The sequence below is a fragment of the Ovis aries genome, chromosome 6 (assembly GCF_016772045.2).
Source record: "Ovis aries strain OAR_USU_Benz2616 breed Rambouillet chromosome 6, ARS-UI_Ramb_v3.0, whole genome shotgun sequence".
Taxonomy (NCBI): domain Eukaryota; kingdom Metazoa; phylum Chordata; class Mammalia; order Artiodactyla; family Bovidae; genus Ovis; species Ovis aries.
Window position 1 is genome coordinate 25938202 of NC_056059.1, and position 19785 is coordinate 25957986.

The 19785-nt window shown below is 38.2% G+C and overlaps 2 protein-coding genes across 7 annotated transcripts in view; one reads left to right on the forward strand and one right to left on the reverse strand.

The window, feature by feature from the left end:
- Positions 1 to 19785, reverse strand: part of LOC132659930 (craniofacial development protein 2-like) — a 178690-nt gene that overhangs the window by 151933 nt on the left and 6972 nt on the right. The window lies entirely within an intron of this gene.
- Positions 1 to 19785, forward strand: part of LOC114115283 (alcohol dehydrogenase 6-like) — a 37376-nt gene that overhangs the window by 9347 nt on the left and 8244 nt on the right. For 2 of the 3 annotated variants that reach the window (XM_060416862.1, XM_027970864.2), the window contains exons 1-3: positions 12781 to 12841; positions 14838 to 14939; positions 18688 to 18832. In XM_060416862.1, coding sequence (XP_060272845.1) covers positions 12824 to 12841; positions 14838 to 14939; positions 18688 to 18832 — 265 coding nt within the window. In that variant the 5' untranslated portion in view covers positions 12781 to 12823. Of the gene's footprint in view, positions 1 to 12780; positions 12842 to 14837; positions 14940 to 18687; positions 18833 to 19785 lie in introns of those variants that run through there. The other variant, XM_060416863.1, reaches the window with a different exon arrangement.

Here is a 19785-nt window from a genome sequence, read left to right on the forward strand (position 1 = left end):
AGCGCACATAAGGAAGTGACTACTGGCTAGCTTGCTCTCTCCTCTTTTGATCTCACCGCATCTCATTCCAGTTAGCTCTAACTACCCCCTCCATCTTCTCTTCTCCTTGTCACTCAGTGAACCTCTCTGAGTGTCCCTCAATGTGGAGAAACTTTTCATCTTTAACCTACATGTTTTATCATCGGTGCTGTATAGATGGAGAAGTCTAGAGGCTACTGTAAAAAGAAAACTGAAAACCAGAAGCAGGAGGCTTAAATCCAAAGCCTGAAAACATTAGAGAACTCTTGAATTCAGGGAACATTAAGCAATAGGAGCTCATCAAAAGCCTTCATGCCTACACTGAAACCAAGCTCCACCCAAGGGCCAACAAGTTCCAAAACAAGACATACCACTCAAATTCTCCAGCAACACAGGAACACTCCCCTGAGCTTCAATATACAGGCAGCTCAAAATTATCCCAAAACCTTTGATGTCTCATAACCCATTACGGGTCACTCCACTGCACTCCAGAGAGAAGAAACCCAGCTCCACCCACCAGAACTCCAACACAAGCCTCCCTAACCAGGAAACCTTGACAAGCCAGTGATAGAACCCCACCCACAGTGAGGAAGCTCCATAATAAAGAGAACTCCACAAATTACCAGAATATAAAAAGACCACCCCAAACACAGCAATATAACCAAGATGAAGAGACAGGGGAATACTCAGCAGGTAAAGGAACAGGAGAGTTGCCCACCAAACCAAACCAAAGAGGAAGAAGTAGGGAATCTACCTGAGAAGGAATTCCAAATATTGATAGCGAAAATGATCCAAAATCTTCAAATCAAAATGGAATCACAGATAAATAGCCTAGAGACAAGGATTGAGAAGATGCAAGAAAGGTTTAACAAGGACCTAGAAGAAATAAAAAAGAGTCAAAATATAATGAATAATGCAATAAATGAGATCAGAAACACTCTGGAGGCAACAAATAGTAGAATAACGGAGGCAGAAAATAGGATTAGTGAAATAGAAGATAGAAGGGTAGAAATAAATGAATCAGAGAGGAAACAAGAAAAACGAATTAAAAGAAATGAGGACAATCTCAGAGACCTCGAGGACAATATGAAATGCTCCAACATTCGAATTATAGGAGTCCCAGAAGAAGAAGACAGAAAGGAAGATCATGAGAAAATCCTTGAGGAGATAATAGTTGAAAACTTCCCTAAGATGGGGAAGGAAATAATCACCCAAGTCCAAGAAACACAGAGAGTTCCAAATAGGATAAACCCAAGGCGAAACACCCCAAGACACATATTAATCAAATTAACAAAGATCAAACACAAAGAACAAATATTAAAAGCAGCAAGGGAAAAACAACAAATAACACACAAGGGGATTCCCGTAAGGATAACAGCTGATCTTTCAATAGAAACTCTTCAGGCCAGGAGGGAATGGCAAGACATACTTAAAGTGATGAAAGACAATAACCTACAGCCCAGATTACTGTACCCAGCAAGGATCTCATTCAAATACGAAGGAGAAATCAAAGGCTTTACAGACAAGCAAAAGCTGAGAGAATTCAGCACCACCAAACCAGCTCTCCAACAAATTCTAAAGGATATTCTCTAGACAGGAAACACGAAAAGGGTGTATAAACCCGAACCCAAAACAATAAAGTAAATGGTAACGGGATCATACTTATCAATAATTACCTTAAGCGTAAATGGGTTGAACGCCCCAACCAAAAGACAAAGACTGGCCGAATGGATACAAAAATAAGATCCCTCTATATGCTGCTTACAAGAGACCCACCTCAAAACAAGGGACACATACAGACTGAAAGTGAAGGGCTGGAAAAAGATATACCACGCAAATAGAGACCAAAAGAAAGCAGGAGTGGCAATACTCATATCCGATAAAATAGACTTTAAAACAAAGGCTGTGAAAAGAGACAAAGAAGGCCACTACATAATGATCAAAGGAACAATCCAAGAAGAAGATATAACAATTATAAATATATATGCACCCAATATAGGAGCACCGCAATATGTAAGACAAATGCTAACAAGTATGAAAGGGGAAATCAACAATAACACAATAATAGTGGGAGACTTTAATACCCCACTCACACCTATGGACAGATCAACTAAACAGAAAATCAACAAAGAAACACAAACTTTAAATGATACATTACATCAGTTAGACCTAATTGATATCTATAGGACATTTCACCCCAAAACAATGAATTTCACCTTTTTCTCAAGTGCTCATGGAACCTTCTTCAGGATAGATCACATCCTGGGCCATAAATCTAAACTTGATAAATTCAAAAAAATCAAAATCATTCCAAGCATCTTTTCTGACCACAATGCAGTAAGATTAGATGTCAATTACAGGAGAAAAACTATTAAAAATTCCAACATATGGAGGTTGAACAACACACTTCTGAATAACCAACAAATCACAGAAGAAATCAAACAAGAAATCAAAATATGCATAGAAACTAATGAAAATGAAAACACAACAACCCAAAACCTGTGGGACACTATGAAAGCAGTGCTAAGAGGAAAGTTCATAGCAATACAGGCATACCTCAAGAAACAAGAAAAAAGTCAAATAAATAACCTAACTCTACACCTAAAGCAACTAGAAAAGGAAGAATTGGAGAACCCCAGAGTTAGTAGAAGGAAAGAAATCTTAAAAATTAGGGCAGAAATAAATGCAAAAGAAACAGAAGAGACCATAGCAAAAATCAACAAAGCCAAAAGCTGGTTCTTTGAAAGGATAAATAAAATTGACAAACCATTAGCCAGACTCATCAAGAAGCAAAGAGAGAAGAATCAAATCAATAAAATTAGAAATGAAAATGGAGAGATCACAACAGACAACACAGAAATACAAAGGATCACAAGAGACTACTATCAGCAGTTGTATGCCAATAAAATGGACAACGTAGAACAAATGGACAAATTCTTAGAAAAGTACAATTTTCCAAAACTGAACCAGGAAGAAATAGAAAATCTTAACAGACCCATCACAAGCACGGAAATTGAAACTGTAATCAGAAATCTTCCAGCAAACAAAAGCCCAGGTCCAGACTGCTTCACAGCTGAATTCTACCAAAAATTTCGAGAAGAGATAACACCTATCCTCCTCAAACTCTTCCAGAAAATTGCAGAGGAAGGTAAACTTCCAAACTCATTCTATGAGGCCACCATCACCCTAATACCAAAACCTGACAAAGATGCCCCAAAAAAAGAAAACTACAGGCCAATATCACTGATGAACATAGATGCAAAAATCCTCAACAAAATTCTAGCAATCAGAATCCAACAACACATTAAAAAGATCATACATCATGACCAAGTGGGCTTTATCCCAGGGATGCAAGGATTATTCAATATCTGCAAATCAATCAATGTAATTCACCACATTAACAAATTGAAAAATAAAAACCATATGATTATCTCAATAGATACAGAGAAGGCCTTTGACAAAATTCAACATCCATTTATGATAAAAACTCTCCAGAAAGCAGGAATAGAAGGAACATACCTCAACATAATAAAAGCTATCTATGACAAACCCACAGCAAACATTATCCTCAATGGTGAAAAATTGAAAGCATTTCCCCTAAAGTCAGGAACAAGACAAGGGTGTCCACTTTCACCGCTACTATTCAACATAGTTCTGGAAGTTTTGGCCATAGCAATCAGAGCAGAAAAAAGAAATGAAAGGAATCCAAATTGGAAAAGAAGAAGTAAAACTCTCACTGTTTGCAGATGACATGATCCTCTACATGGAAAACCCTAAAGACTCCACCAGAAAATTACTAGAGCTAATCAATGAATATAGTAAAGTTGCAGGATATAAAATCAACACACAGAAATCCCTTGCATTCCTATACACAAATAATGAGAAAGTAGAAAAAGAAATTAAGGAAACAATTCCATTCACCATTGCAATGAAAAGAATAAAATACTTAGGAATATGTCTACCTAAAGAAACTAAAGACCTATATATAGAAAACTATAAAACACTGATGAAAGAAATCAAAGAGGACACTAATAGATGGAGAAATATACCATGTTCATGGATCAGAAGAATCAATACAGTGAAAATGAGTATACTACCCAAAGCAATTTACAAATTCAATGCAATTCCTATCAAGCTACCAGCCATATTTTTCACAGAACTAGAACAAATAATTTCAAGATTTGTATGGAAATACAAAAAACCTTGAATAGCCAAAGCAATCTTGAGAAAGAAGAATGGAACTGGAGGAATCAACTTGCCTGACTTTAGGCTCTACTACAAAGCCACAGTCATTAAAACAGTATGGTACTGGCACAAAGACAGAAATATAGATGAATGGAACAAAATAGAAAGCCCAGAGATAAATCCACACACCTATGGACACCTTATCTTTGACAAAGGAGGCAAGAATATACAATGGAGTAAAGACAATCTCTTTAACAAGTGGTGCTGGGAAAACTGGTCAACCACTTGTAAAAGACTGAAACTAGATCACTTTCTAACACCACACACAAAAATAAACTCAAAATGGATTAAAGATCTAAATGTAAGACCAGAAACTATAAAACTCCTAGAGGAGAACATAGGCACAACACTCTCAGACATAAATCACAGCAGGATCCTCTATGATCCACCTCCCAGAATTCTGGAAATTAAAGCAAAAATAAATAAATGGGATCTAATTAAAATTAAAAGCTTCTGCACAACAAAGGAAAACTATAAGCAAGGTGAAAAGACAGCCTTCTGAATGGGAGAAAATAATAGCAAATGAAGCAACTGACAAACAACTAATCTCAAAAATATACAAGCAACTTATGCAGCTCAATTCCAGAAAAATAAACGACCCAATCAAAACATGGGCCAAAGAACTAAATAGACATTTCTCCAAAGAAGACATATGGATAGCTAACAAACACATGAAAAGATGCTCAACATCACTCATTATTAGAGAAATGCAAATCAAAACCACAATGAGGTACCACTTCACACCAGTCAGAATGGCTGCGATCCAAAAATCTGCAAGCAATAAATGCTGGAGAGAGCATGAAGAAAAGGGAACCCTCTTACACTGTTGGTGGGAATGCAAACTAGTACAGCCACTATGGAGAACAGTGTGGAGATTCCTTAAAAAATTGCAAATAGAACTACCGTATGACCCAGCAATCCCATTGCTGGGCATACACACCGAAGAAACCAGAATTGAAAGAGACACATGTACCCCAATGTTCATCACAGCACTGTTTATAATAGCCAGGACATGGAAACAACCTAGATGTCCATCAGCAGATGAATGGATAAGAAAGCTGTGGTACATATACACAATGGAGTATTACTCAGCCATTAAGAAGAATTCATTTGAATCAGTTCTGATGAGATGGATGAAACTGGAGCCGATTATACAGAGTGAAGTAAGCCAGAAAGAAAAACACCAATACAGTATACTAACACATATATATGGAATTTAGAAAGATGGCAATGACGACCCTGTATGCAAGACAGAAAAAAGACACAGATGTGTATAACGGACTTGTGGACTCAGAGGGAGAGGGAGAGGGTGGGATGATTTGGGAGAATGGCATTCTAACATGTATAATATCATGTAAGAATTGAATCGCCAGTCTATGTCTGATGCAGGATACAGCATGCTTGGGGCTGGTGCATGGGGATGACCCAGAGAGATGTTATGGGGAGGGAGGTGGGAGGGGGTTCATGTTTGGGAACGCATGTAAGAATTAAAGATTTTAAAATTAAAAAACTAACAAAAATAAAATAAAATAAAATAAATTTAAAATAAATAAATAAATAAATAAATAAAATCAATATTCAAGAAATGAAGATCATGGCATCTGGTCCCATCACTTCATGGCAAATAGTTGGGGAAAAATGAAAACAGTGGCAAATTTTATTTCCTTAGCTCCAAAATCTCTGCAGATGGTGACAACAGCCATGAAATTAAGATGCTTATTCCTTGGAAGAAAAGCTATGACAAGCCTAGACAGCATATTAAGAAGCAGAGATATTACTTTCCTGACAAGGCCCATCTAGTCAAAGCTATGGTTTTTCCAGTAGTCATGTGTGGATGTGAGGGTTGGATCATAAGGAAAGCTGAGTGCTGAAGAATTGATGCTTTTGAATTGTGGTGTTGGAGAAGACTCTTGAGAGTCTCTTGGTCTTCGAGGAGATTAAACCTGACAATCCTAAAGGAAATCAGTCCTGAATATCCATTGAAAAGACCGATGGTGAAGCTAAAGTTCCAATGCTTTGGCCCCCTGATGTATAGAACTGACTCATTGGAAAAAACCCTGATGCTGGGAGAGAGTGGATTGCATCACCAACTCAATGGACATGAGCTTGAGCAAGCCCTGGGATTTGGTGATGGACAGGGAAGCCTGGCAAGCTGCAGTCCATGGGATCACACACAGTCAGACATGACTGAGCATTAGAATTGAACTGAACTGAGGATCAAGTGTCCTTTAGTTTTGTGCCTGCAGTCATCATCCACAGCGATTTTGGAGACCGAGAAAATAAAATTTACCACTGTTTCCCTTTTTCCCCATCGATTTGCCATGAAGAGATAGGACCAGATGCCATGATCTTCTTTTTCTGAATGTTGAGTTTTAAGCCAGCTTTTTCACTCTCCTCTTTCACCTTTATCAAGAGGTCTTTAGTTCCTTTTCGCTTTCTGCCATTAGGGTGGTATCATCTGCATATCTGAAGTTGTTGATATATTTCCTGGCATCTTTCCCAGCTTGTGATTCATCCAGCCTGGCATTTTGCATGATCTACTCCACATATAAGATAAATAAGCAGGGTAACAATATACAGCCTTGATGAACTCCTTTCCCAATTTGGAACCATTCAGTTGTTCCATGTCCAGTTCTAACTGTTGCTTCTTGACCTGTGTCCGGTTTCTCAGGAGGCAGATAAAGTGGTCTGGTAGTCCCATCTCTTGAAGAATTTTCCACAGACTGTTGTGATCCACACAGTCAAAGGGTTTAGAGCAGACAATGAAGCAGAAGTAGATTTTTTTTTTAATTCTCTTATTTTTTTTTATGATCCAACAGATGTTGGCAATTTGATTTCTGGTTCATCTGGCTTTTCTAAATCAAGTTTGTATGTCTGGAAGTTCTTGGATCATGTACTGTTGAAGCCTAACTTGAAGGATTTTGAGAATTATCTTCCTAGCATACGAAATGAGTACAATCTTGCAGTCACTTGAATGTTCTTTGTCACTGCTCTTCTTTGGAATTGGAATGAAAACTGACCTTTTCCAGTCCTGTGGCCACTGCCGAGTTTTCCAAATTTGCTGGCATATTGAGTGCAGTACTTTCACAGCATCATCTTTTAGGATTTGAAATAGTTCAAATGGAATTTTGTCACCTCCACTAGCTTTGCTTGTAGTAAGACTTCCTCAGGCCCACTTGATTTCATATTCCAGAATGTCTGGCTCTAGGTGAGTGATCACACCATCACGGTTATTGGGTCATTAAGACCTTTTTGTATAGTTCTTTTGTGTATTCATGTCACTTTTTCTTGATCTCTTCTACTTCTATTAGGTCCTTGCCATTTCTGTCCTTTACTGTGCCCATATTTGCATGAAATGTTCCCATATCTTTAATTTTCTTGAAGAGATCTCTAGTCATTCCCATTCTATTTTTTTCCCTCGTTTTGTTTAATCTGTTCACTTAAGAAGACTTTCTTATCTCTCCTTACTATTATTTGGAACTCTGCATTCAGAGGGATATATCTTTCTTTTTCTCTTTTCCCTTTCACTTCTCTTCTTTTCTCAGCTATTTGTAAGGCCTCCTCAGACAACCATTTTGCCTTCTTGCATTTCTTTTTCTTTGGGGTGATTTTGGTCCCTGCCTCCTATGCAATGTTATGAACCGCCATCCACAGTTCTTCAGGCAGTCTGTCTAACAGATCTAAGCCCTTGAATCTATTTGTCACTTTTACTATATAATTATAAGGGATATTATTTAGGTTATACTGAATTTAGGAGTTTCCCCTACTTTCTTCAGTTTAAACCTGAATTTTGCAAAAATGAGTTCATGATCTGAGCCACGGTCAGCTCCTGGTCTTACTTTTGCTGACTGTATAGAGTTTCTCCACCTTTAGCTGCAAAGAATATAGTCAGTCTGATTTCAGTACTGACCATCTGGGATGTCCATGTGCAGAGTCATCTCTTCTGTTGTTGGAAGAGGGTGTTTGCTATGATCAGTGTGTTCTCCTGGCAAAACTCTGTTAGCCTTTGCCCTGCTTCATTTTGTACTCCAAGATCAAACTTGCCTGTTACTCCAGGTTATCTCTGGACTTCCTACATTTGCATTCCAATCCCCTGTGATGAAAATGGCATATATTTTTGGCGTTAGTTCTAGAAGCTCTTGTAGGCCTTCATAGAACTGTTCTACTTCAGCTTCTTCGGCATTAGTGGTTGGGGCATAGGTTTAGATTACTGTGATATTGAATGCTTTGCCTTGGAAATGAACCAAGACGAAATAAGTATTGATGTTAATTTGACGGAGAACATGCTATTACTGCTGAAGTGGCCACTTTTGCAGAGTTTACAAGCACATAAAAAGGTCAGAAAAGTTGCCATTTCTGTTCTTCACATTAAATATGACAAACAGATAATAGCTATAAAGAAGCCATGGGAATTAATTTAATATAGTCATCTTACCTACCTTGAAACCGTATTTCAGAATTTGACCCTAGAAAAATGGTAGGTTTTCCCCAACATTTTCACAAAGTCCTCAAGCAATTTACATTACTTAATTGGAGTATGAGGAAATGTTACTTTTCTTTACATTTTCTTTTTTGAAATTGGCTTAATAATTATCTATGATTTAGCAACATCAGACTTTGGCAATAAACATTAAAATAAATAACATTACTCTTTGTACTAGTAACAGTGCATGTGGTAATAGAACAAAACAGACTGCAAAGTAACTGAGATGAACCTTCATGAGAAAAATCAAATACAGACCAAGCTCTGGTTGTTATACAGATTCCTGGACTAGAATATCATTAACCTTTCCCAATCTCACTATCAGAAGCCATTTGTAGAACCTTTCTGCAAAGGGACCTATTGAACTTAGCTTTGTTCGGGTATGGGCAGAGGTAATTTCTGAGATTATTTGGCTGTCACCTCCATTCATTGGGGAAGAAAATCAAGGACAAAGGAAGATCAGTGTAGAGACTTACCAGAATCCCATAGCCAATTGCCAGCTCAGTAAATTTGGCATTCTCACCACTCCTTTCTCTACATGAATCTTTCATGTTAACCTCACATCTTTCATTTCATTCCTTGTGCCTCAATTACATTGAACTTCTTTCAGTCTTCCCCGAGTTCCTGTCCTTCAAAAGATACTAGAGTCCTTGTGTGTGAGCCTTCACACTCAGCCATACCCAAACCCCATCCCCACCAAACTCTATGTTCCTAACTCCCAGCCATTGTCCAAATCTCATTATAGCAAGACCTTTCAGTTCAGTTCAGTTCACTTCAGTGGCTCAGTCGTTTCTAACTCTGTGACTCCATGAATTGCAGCACGCCAGGCCTCCCTGTCCATCACCAACTCCTGGAGTTCACTCAGACTCATGTCCATCGAGTTGGTGATACCATCCAGCCATCTCATCCTCTGTTGTCCCCTTCTCCTCCTGCCCCCAATCTCTCCCAGCATCAGGGTCTTTTCCAATGAGTCAACTCTTTGCATGAGGTGGCCAAGTATTGGAGTTTCAGCTTTAGCATCAGCCTTCCAATGAACACCCAGGACTGATCTCCTTTAGAATGGACTGGTTGGATCTTACTGCAGTCCAAGGGACACTCAAGAGTCTTCTCCAACACCACAGTTCAAAAGCATCAATTCTTCAGCACTCAGCTTTCTTCACAGTCCAACTCTCACATCCATACATGACCACAGGAAAAACCATAGCCTTGACTAGATGAATGTTGGCAAAGTACTGTCTCTGCTTTTGAATATGCTATCTAGGTTGGTCATAACTTTCCTTCCAAGGAGTAAGCATCTTTTAATTTCGTGGCTGCAATCACTATCTGCAGTGATTTTGGAGCCCCCCAAAATAAAGTCTGACACTGTCTCCACTGTTTCCCCATCTATTTCCCATAAAGTGATAGGACCAGATGCCATGATCTTCGTTTTCTGAATGTTGAGCTTTAGGACAACTTTTTCACTTTTCTCTTTCACTTTCATCAAGAGGCTTTTAGTTCCTCTTCACTTTCTGCCATAAAGGTGGTGTCATCTGAATATCTGAGGTTATTGATATTTCTCCCGGCAATCTTGATTCCAGCTTGTGCTTCTTCCAGCCCAGCACTTCTCATGATGTACTCTGCATATAAGTTAAATAAGCAGGGTGACAATATACAGCCTTGACGCACACCTTTTCCTATTTGGAACCAGTCTGTTGTTCCATGTCCAGGTCTAACTGTTGCTTCCTGACCTGCATACAGGTTTCTCAAGAGGTAGGTCAGGTGGTCTGGTATTCCCATCTCTTTCAGAATTTTCCACAGTTGATTGTGATCCACACAGTCAAAGGCTTTGGCATAGTCAATAAAGCAGAAATAGATCTTTTTCTGGAACTCTCTTGCTTTTTCGATGGTCCAGTGGATGTTGGCAATTTGATCTCTGGTTCTTCTGCTTTTTCTATATCCAGCTTGAACATCTGGAAGTTCATGGTTCATGTATTGCTGAAGCCTGGCTTGGAGAATTTTAAGCATTACTTTACTAGCTTGTGAGATGAGTGCAATTGTGCACTATTTTGAACATTCTTTGGCATTGCCTTTCTTTGGGATTGGAATGAAAACTGACTTTTCCAGTCCTGTGGCCACTGCTGAGTTTTCCAAATTTGCTGACATCTTGAGTGCAGCACTTTCACAGCATCATCTTTTAGGATTTGAAATAGCTCAACTGGAATTCCATCACCTTCACGAGTTTTGTTCATAGTGATGCTTCCTAAGTCCCACTTGACTTCATGTTCTTCATGTTCCAGGATGTCTGGCTCTAGATGAGTGATCACATCATCGTAATTATCTGGGTCATGAAGATCTTTTTTGTACAGTTCTGTGTATTCTTGCCACCTGTTCTTAATATCTTCTGCTTCTGCTAGGCCCGTGCCATTTCTGTCCTTTATTGAGCCCATCTTTGCATGAAATGTTCCCTTGGTATCTCTAATTTTCTTGAAGAGATCTCTAGTCTTTCCCATTCTGTTGTTTTCCTCCATTTCTGTGCATTGATCGCTGAGGAAGGCTTTCTTATCTCTCCTTGCTATTCTTTCAAACTCTTCATTGAAGTGGGAATATCTTTCCTTTTCTCCTTTGCTTTTCACTTCTCTTCTTTTCACAGATATTTGTAAGGCCTCCTCAGACAGCCATTTTGCTTTTTTGCCTTTCTTTTCCATAGGGATGGTCTTGATCTCTGTCTCCTGTACAATGTCACAAAATTCTGTCCATAGTTCTTCAGGCACTCTATCTATCAGATCTATTGCCTTAAATCTATTTCTCACTTCCACTGTATAATCATAAGGGATTTGATTCAGGTCATACCTCAATGGTCTAGTGGTTTTCCTTACTTTCTTCAATTTGAGTCTGAATTTGGCAATAAGGAGGTCATGATCTGAGCCACAGTCACGTCCCGGTCTTGTTTTTGTTGACTGTATAGAGCTTCTCCATATTTGGCTGCAAAGAATATAATCAATCTGATTTCGGTGTTGACCATCTGGTGATGTCCATGTGTAGAGTCTTTTCTTGTGTTGTTGGAAGAGGGTGTTTACTATGACCAGTGCATTCTCTTGGCAAAACTCTATTAGCCTTGGGCTCCCAGAAATATAGATTACATATACTTCCTCTCTGTTTCTATTGCATCCTCTGCTTTTATGATATTATTACTACTATGAAACCAAAATCAGACAAAGACAGTGCAAAGAAAGAAAACTAATACACCAAGTAGAATTTGTTCCAGATATGTAAAGCTGGTTCAGTATTTGAAAATTAATCAATATAATCCACTGTAATCTCACAGGCTAAAGAAGAAGATCATATGCTCATTTTATGACACAGAAAGAGCATTTAATCTTCTTCTCTTCCCTTCTAGCTAAAACCTGCCTACTTGTTTACCTTTCATTGGGAATGTATTTCCTTTTCCTCATGGTCATCAGGATCCTGGTCAAGTCTCTTAATCCACATACAGAGATTTGCTCAAATTCAAATCCTGATTGTTAGGCTTCTTACCCAAATTGGTTTCCATTTCTCTGAGTAACCAGCTCAGCATACCAAGAGGTGAGGTGCTTATGCTAAACTTCTGGATAAAACTTGCTAGTAACATCCTAATTCCTCAACAATGGGACACATACTTGGAAAACCAATAGATTACTCAAATTTAGACTCATAGATACCATATCTGCATTGGAAAAACAACACAGACACAATTTTATACAGGTTAATAAAAATTTTAAACTTGGACATTTAAAAGACCAAATTTAAAATTCAACAGAATGGATACTAAGAGGGGAACCTCATGACTAAGAGGAGAAAAACTTTGCACAATTTCACCTTTTGTGCTTGTGCACTGAGCTAAATCTTTTTCATATTATAATTAGGAAATTCCATCAAGGATCAGGAAAATCTGTTTCCAGTTATGAGGTGTATTAATTACCTGATTAATACACAAAGGTCAGGACTCAGCCTCTTGATCAAACAGTGACCTCTGCTCCCTTGGACTTTGAAAGTTGTATCCAGAATCTCCTTTTCTCAGTATATTCATCCGTGGCCAGAAGAACACAAAAGAAAATCAGCATGAGTACTACAGGGAAAGTAAGTATAGTATTGTTTTTATGTCATAGCATAAATACGTAAACCTGTGTGCTTGTCTATTTACCAACACCTGGAGAAGGACATGGCAACCCACTCCAGTGTTCTTGCCTGGAGAATCCCAGGGACAGCGGAGCCTGGTGGGCTGCCATCTATGGGGTCGCACAGAGTCGGACACAACTGAAGCGACTTAGCAGCATTACTCAACTACTCTCTATACTCCTAAAGGTGGAAGACAATCTTAATATCTCTCCTTCTCCTTCCCCTTTTCTTTTATTCCTTTTATGTGCCTTGCATTTCTTCAGTTTTTTTTTTTCATTTCTTTAATAGGCAATATATCAAGGTGTATATCAAACTTTCCAAAGTTAAAGATATATCCCCTCCTTAAAGGATCTCATAGAGAGACATAGTAACTATGAAAGAGAGTCCGAGGGTAGTGAAAAAGAGAGGGGCATCGCCCCCAATCTTGCCTGGCTTCACAGAGAAAGTGATAAATAAGGGAAAACTTACAGATGTAAGAATTCACCAGGTAAAGGAGGAGACAGTTGTGCAGGTAGACGAAACATGAGGAGAAACAGAAGAAAATTATCCAGAATTTTTCTATTGTTCCTGAGGGCAGAAAATGACTAGAAATAAGGTTGGAAGACTGACAGGAAGATCATGGAAAGCTTTGTAGATCATGTCAAGAGATCCTGACAAACAACTGGTGACAATATCATTTTTAGGTAGGGAATTAGCAATGATAAGTATTATAATTCAGGGCTTCCCTGTGGCTCAGACAGTAAAGAATCTGCCTGCAATAGGGAGACCTGGGTTCAATTCAGGTCTGGGTTAGGAAGATCCCTGGAGTGGGGCATGGCAACCCACTCCAGTATTCTTGCCTGGAGAATCCCCATGGACAGATGAGCCTAATGGGCTACAGTCCATGGGGTCACAAAGAGTCAGACAGAACTGAATGGCTAAGCACAGCAATGCTATAAAAGATGGACTTCAAGGTGATGAACCAAGCCAGGTGTAAGACAGTGAGGACTGGACCACATAGTAGCAGCAGAAATGGAGAAGAGGGGTCAGATTACAGAAATTTTTAGATTGTGGAGGTTGAGGGAAAGAGACAAATCAAGGCTCTTTCCAGGTTTATTTCTTGTATTGAATAGATTACATGGCAACTCATTGAAACAGAGAAAGCAGAGGAAAGAACAAATTGTGTGCTGTGTCCACCACTGGTCAAGGGAAGGGAGGTGGTGGAAAAAAGAAATAACAGTGTCTTCATGTTTTATCATGTTGAATTTGAGATGCTTGTAGGACAGTCCAAAGGGTCGCAAAGAATTGGACATGACTGAGCAACTAAGCACAGTACAATCAAATAGCCAATGAATAGAATCTAAAGCTTAGTAACAAGTCTGTTACAAAGATCGTCTATATAAAAGTAATAATTGATTCTATATAAACTAGGTGAAATCACAAAGGATAATAATGTATAGTGAGAACGATGATGGGCTGAAATCAGAACCCTTGAAGGACTACCTTACCACCAACAACCTCTTCAATCTCAGTCTGCCAGTGACCACCACCATTTGATGAAATGCCACAACTAGATGGTCTCCATTCCTGCCTGCACCCCAAAACTGATTCTCTCCCATACCTAGGATCACAAATAACTCTCACACTGCAATGTCATTTCTACCCTGAAACTGAACAACTTCGTTCATCATAAGATCAAAAGTGTGATATCTATCCTCTTGGTTGTGTGGCAGTATGTAAATACAGTTAGAATTGCAAGACTGATTTGAATACAGAGACTGATAGTACAGGAAGAGTTGAGGTCAAGAGACTACATTCTGAGTATATTTAAGCAATGATCTCTTCCTTTTTTTTTTTTTTAATCTAGGCTTGAGTATGAAAGAATTGGATTCAACCTTGTAATAATCATTAATATAGGAATTCTCCAACTCCCAAGCCTAAGGAGTTTCCCTTTCTGCCTCCATATTCTTCTTCCCAGGTTATCAGGTGCAGAGCAGCCATAGTCTGGAAGCCTGGTGGATCATTTTCCATTGAGGAGGTAGAAGTGGCTCCACCAAAAGCAAAAGAAGTTCGCATAAAGGTAAAAAAAAAAAAAAATCCACAATATTTCCACGCCAAAACTCAGACCTGTTCACTGTAGGTTATACATTCTCTTCACAATGTTCAATTCAGAAAGAAAACTATACACTCTCCTATTTCTTTTTTATTATACATTTCCATTAGTCTTCAAATCCAAACAGAGACACAGTTAGGAAGGTATAGCATAGGCTACATACCCAATGGACACTTATTTGTAACTACTACTAATTAAAAGAAGTTTCTACCCACAAACCATACTTTAATCTGTACTTTCAATTTTCTTTATGATATTCTTCATGATATTTAAGTTACCTTGAAATAGTCCTCCCCCTATATCTGCAAGGGATTGGTACCAAGACTCCCCCACTCCATACCAAAATCCTAGGAGGCTCAAGTTCCTTATATAAAATTGTGTGACATTTGCATATAACTTACACACATTCTCCTGTATATTTTAAATCACCTCTGCTAAATCACTTCAGTTGTGTCCGACTCTTTGTGACCCTATGGACTGTAGTCTGCCAGTCTTCTCTGTCCATAGGATTCTCCATGTAAGAATACTGGAATGGGTTGTTGTGCCCTCCTCCAGGGGATCTTCCTGACTCAGGGGTCAAACCCACGTCTCTTATATCTCCTGCATTGACAGAAGAGTTCTTTACCACTAGTGCCTAGGTTACTTTAAAATACCTAATACAGGGATTGCATTGAATTTGTAAATTGCTTTGGGTAGTATACTCATTTTCACTATATTGATTCTTCTGATCCATGAACATGGTATATTTCTCCATCTATTAGTGTCCTCTTTGATTTCTTTCATCAGTGTTTTATAGTTTTCTATATATAGGTCTTTAGTTTCTTTAGGTAGATATATTCCTAAGTATTTTATTCTTTTCGTTGCAATGGTAAATGGAATTGTTTCCTTAATTTCTTTTTCTACTTTCTCATTATTCGTGTATAGGAATGCAAGGGATTTCTGTGTGTTGATTTTATATCCTGCAACTTTACTATATTCATTGATGATCTCTAGTAATTTTCTGGTGGAGTCTTTAGGGTTTTCCATGTAGAGGATGGAGATTCCTTAAAAAATTGCAAATAGAACTCCTTTATGACCCAGCAATCCCACTTCTGGGCATACACACCGAGGAAACCAGAATTGAAAGAGACACATGTACCCCAATATTCATCGCAGCACTGTTTATAATAGCCAGGACATGGAAACAACCTAGGTGTCCATCAGCAGATGAATGGATAAGAAAGCTGTGGTACATATACACAATGGAGTATTACTCAGCCGTTAAAAAGAATTCATTTGAATCAGTTCTGATGAGATGGATGAAACTGGAGCCAATTATACAGAGTGAAGTAAGCCAGAAAGAAAAACACCAATACAGTATACTAACACATATATATGGAATTTAGGAAGATGGCAATGACGACCCTGTATGCAAGTCAGGAAAAAAGACACAGATGTGTATAATGGACTTTTGGTCTCAGAGAGAGGGGGAGAGGGTGGGATGATTTGGGAGAATGGGAATTCTAACATGTATACTATCGTGTAAGAATTGAATCGCCAGTCCATGTCTGACGTAGGGTGCAGCATGCTTGGGGCTGGTGCATGGGGATGACCCAGAGAGATGTTGTGGGGAGGGAGGTGGGAGGGGGGTCATGTTTGGGAACGCATGTAAGAATTAAAGATTTTTAAATTTAAAAAAAAAAGAAAAATAAATAAAAATAAAAAATAAAATACCTAATACAAGATAAATGCTATACAAATTGTTGTAAATACAATGTAAATGATATGTAAGTAGTTGCCAGCATGCAACAAATTCCAGTTTTATTTGGGCGACTTTCTGGATTTTTTTTAAATAATTTCAATCCCTTATTGGTTGAATCCATGGACAAAAAACCCATAGATAAGAGAGCTGGAAGAGCCTTACAGATACCTGTTATTTTAAAAATAAGATTGAAATCAATAATGTATAGGACTGTTCTAGCAGTTAAATAAGAACAGAGACTTCAACTGCTTTTCTCAACCTTGCTTATATGTCTGGAATCATTTGGGAGCTTTGGAAAATGCTGAAAACTGAATCCCACCCTTAGACATTTTGAATTTATGATTTATCTGGTGTGGAATGCAGTCTGATTGGACTTCCCAAGGGGCACTAGTGATAAAGAACACTCCTGCCAAGCAGGAGACCTGGGTTTGATCCCTGGGTTGGGAAGATTCCCTGGAGGAGGGCATGGCAATTCACTCAGTATTCTTGCCTGGAGAATCCCCTGGACAGAGGCGTTTGGCAGGCTACAGTCCATAGGGTTACAAAGAGTCAGACATGACTGAAGCAGCTTAGCATGCACACAGGCTGATCATTAGAGTTTTTCAATCTCCCCTAGGTGGTTCTAATAAGAGGCTACCAGCCCAGAAGGTAGCTCACCTGACTTCTAGTTCAGTTTCTTTTGAATTTTCACTATTTAATGTTAGTAATGATGAATAAATATTATTTATTAATGGATCACAGAGAGATCATCATTTTCTAAGTTACCTTGCCTGTGCAATCCATGCCCTCTTTTCAAACAGTCATCTCTGGCTTATATGATCCATGGAGTGCACAGAAAGTCATTTGGCCATCTCTATTCACTCTCCACACACAGGATCACAACTCATACAGAGAGATGTGGACACCAACTCAAGGACATCCAGCCATTATCTGATAACCTACAAATCTGAATCTCTCACTCAAGAATTTGAACAAGATATAGAGAGTCTGAGCAAGACAGGGAATGGAGGGAACTAGAGAGGCTGGAGGGGCTCAGGGCTGGCAGTCATTTTTAACCATGTGATCATATGAATAAGAGAAAGCCTGTCTTCAGAGAATGATAGGAAAATGCAGCTATACACACACTAAGTCAAAGTAGACAAATGAAGACAAAGGCTGCTTGATGGATTTCTAGATCCATTAATTCTAACTGCACTGCTTACGGTCCAGGTTACAAGCAATTTTATGATACCCTTCAAATTATCCCCCTTTTACGTGGTCAAATGTCAATAGATTCCAATTCTTGACTTAGCCATGTGTGTGTATGTGTGTGTGTGTGTGTGTGTGTGTGTGTGTACGCACATGCATTCCAACCCCATAACAATTTTAGAGATGAAGAAACTGAGACTCAGAAGGACAATTTATCCCCTGATCACACAGTTAAACAGGGGTGCAGAGCCAAGATTTCAGCTCTGAACTCTTTAGTAACCACTGCTCTGAGGGCCTCCACTGTAAACTATCTGGCTGATTTACAACAAAAAGTGGAATTACAACTTGTACCAATAACATAACTGTAAAGCCCTCATGTGAAATAAATTAAAGCCTCAATTATAATAGGAGGCATTATCCCTCTCCTTCCTGTACTCCAATTCCTTCATTTCTATAACTGGTCTTGCTCCTCCACACTCCCACCCACAAGCTACAGTGAAGCACAGAGTGAGACCTTTGATGCCACATGTGGTTTTACAACGGTCTCTTCTGAGCATATCCTACCCTCTCCAGTAAGTTTTAAAATCATTTGATTCCAAAATTAGCTAGTGAAAAACATTGCATTGATTGAAACACATTACTGGCCCTTGTCCAGAATTCAAACTAAGAAATTAATGCATCAATATTAATGCAGCATATCAAACTACCAAAACACTTTACAACATTAACAATTCTAGAACATCTCTGAGACAGAGAAAACAATATTACTCTTTGCCTTCCATACAGATGGTGGCCACTGCGCTCTGTGGGACCGAGATGAAAATGTTAAAGGATAAAAATCTTCAGCACCAACACTACCCTATCATTATGGGCCATGAAGGAGCTGGAATAGTTGAGAGTGTGGGAGAAGGAGTGAGCACAGTGAAAGCAGGTATGAACTGGTACCTGGAATTAGGAAATAGCAGCAACTTGGAACCCACCTCAGGAATAAAAAGCATCCCTTAAATTATGTTAAGTGTAAGTGAAATAAAAGGTAAAATATTGCCCATTTCTTAGAAAAGGAGGGTTAAAAGTATAAATTACAGAAAAATACTAAATGTATTCTTTATACTTATATTTTGATATTAATAAAAATAAAAAATAGAATGTACTGAGATTGAACTTGAAAGAGTGCAAATGTGACAAAAATTTCCTCAAAAAAATCAACTGAGAGAAACGATTGAACAATTGTTTAAATGAAGCGTATGATAAATTTGATAAATAGTTCAACTATGATAAATAGCTGAACACATTAGGGAAGAAGTTCAGAACTGGATCAAATTCATGTAGGAATTTAATATAGGATTAAGTTTGCCTTTCAAATTTGAAGGGGAAACATGGATTTCAATATATAATATTGAAACAACTGGATAGTTTTCTGGAGAATAAAAGTAACTTCAGTTGCTATTATATTTTTATAGAAAGAAAGATGCTATATGAATCCAAGAATTAAATGTGAAAAGAGAAACCATAGAAGTATTATAAATTATTGTAACAGAACAATTTGTAATACTTCAGAGAAGGGAAGGAAATTTTAACTAATCCAAAAAATTCAGATGTAAAATAACATATCGATAAATTTGAAAATAAAGTTCTTTAAAATTCTGTGTTAAAAAAATACCCTTCACCCAAATCAACAAGCCAGTATGACAGTGGGCAAATTCCTTTAATTTATAAAGAATTCTTTAACACTAACTTATGAAAATTGGCAAAGGAAATATACATCTAGTTTGGAGGGAAATATATACAGAGATATAGATATATACACATATACACACAAATGCTTTTTAAGCATGTGAGAAGATGCCCAATCTCAAACCCTAAATAAATTAAAATGTTAAAGAC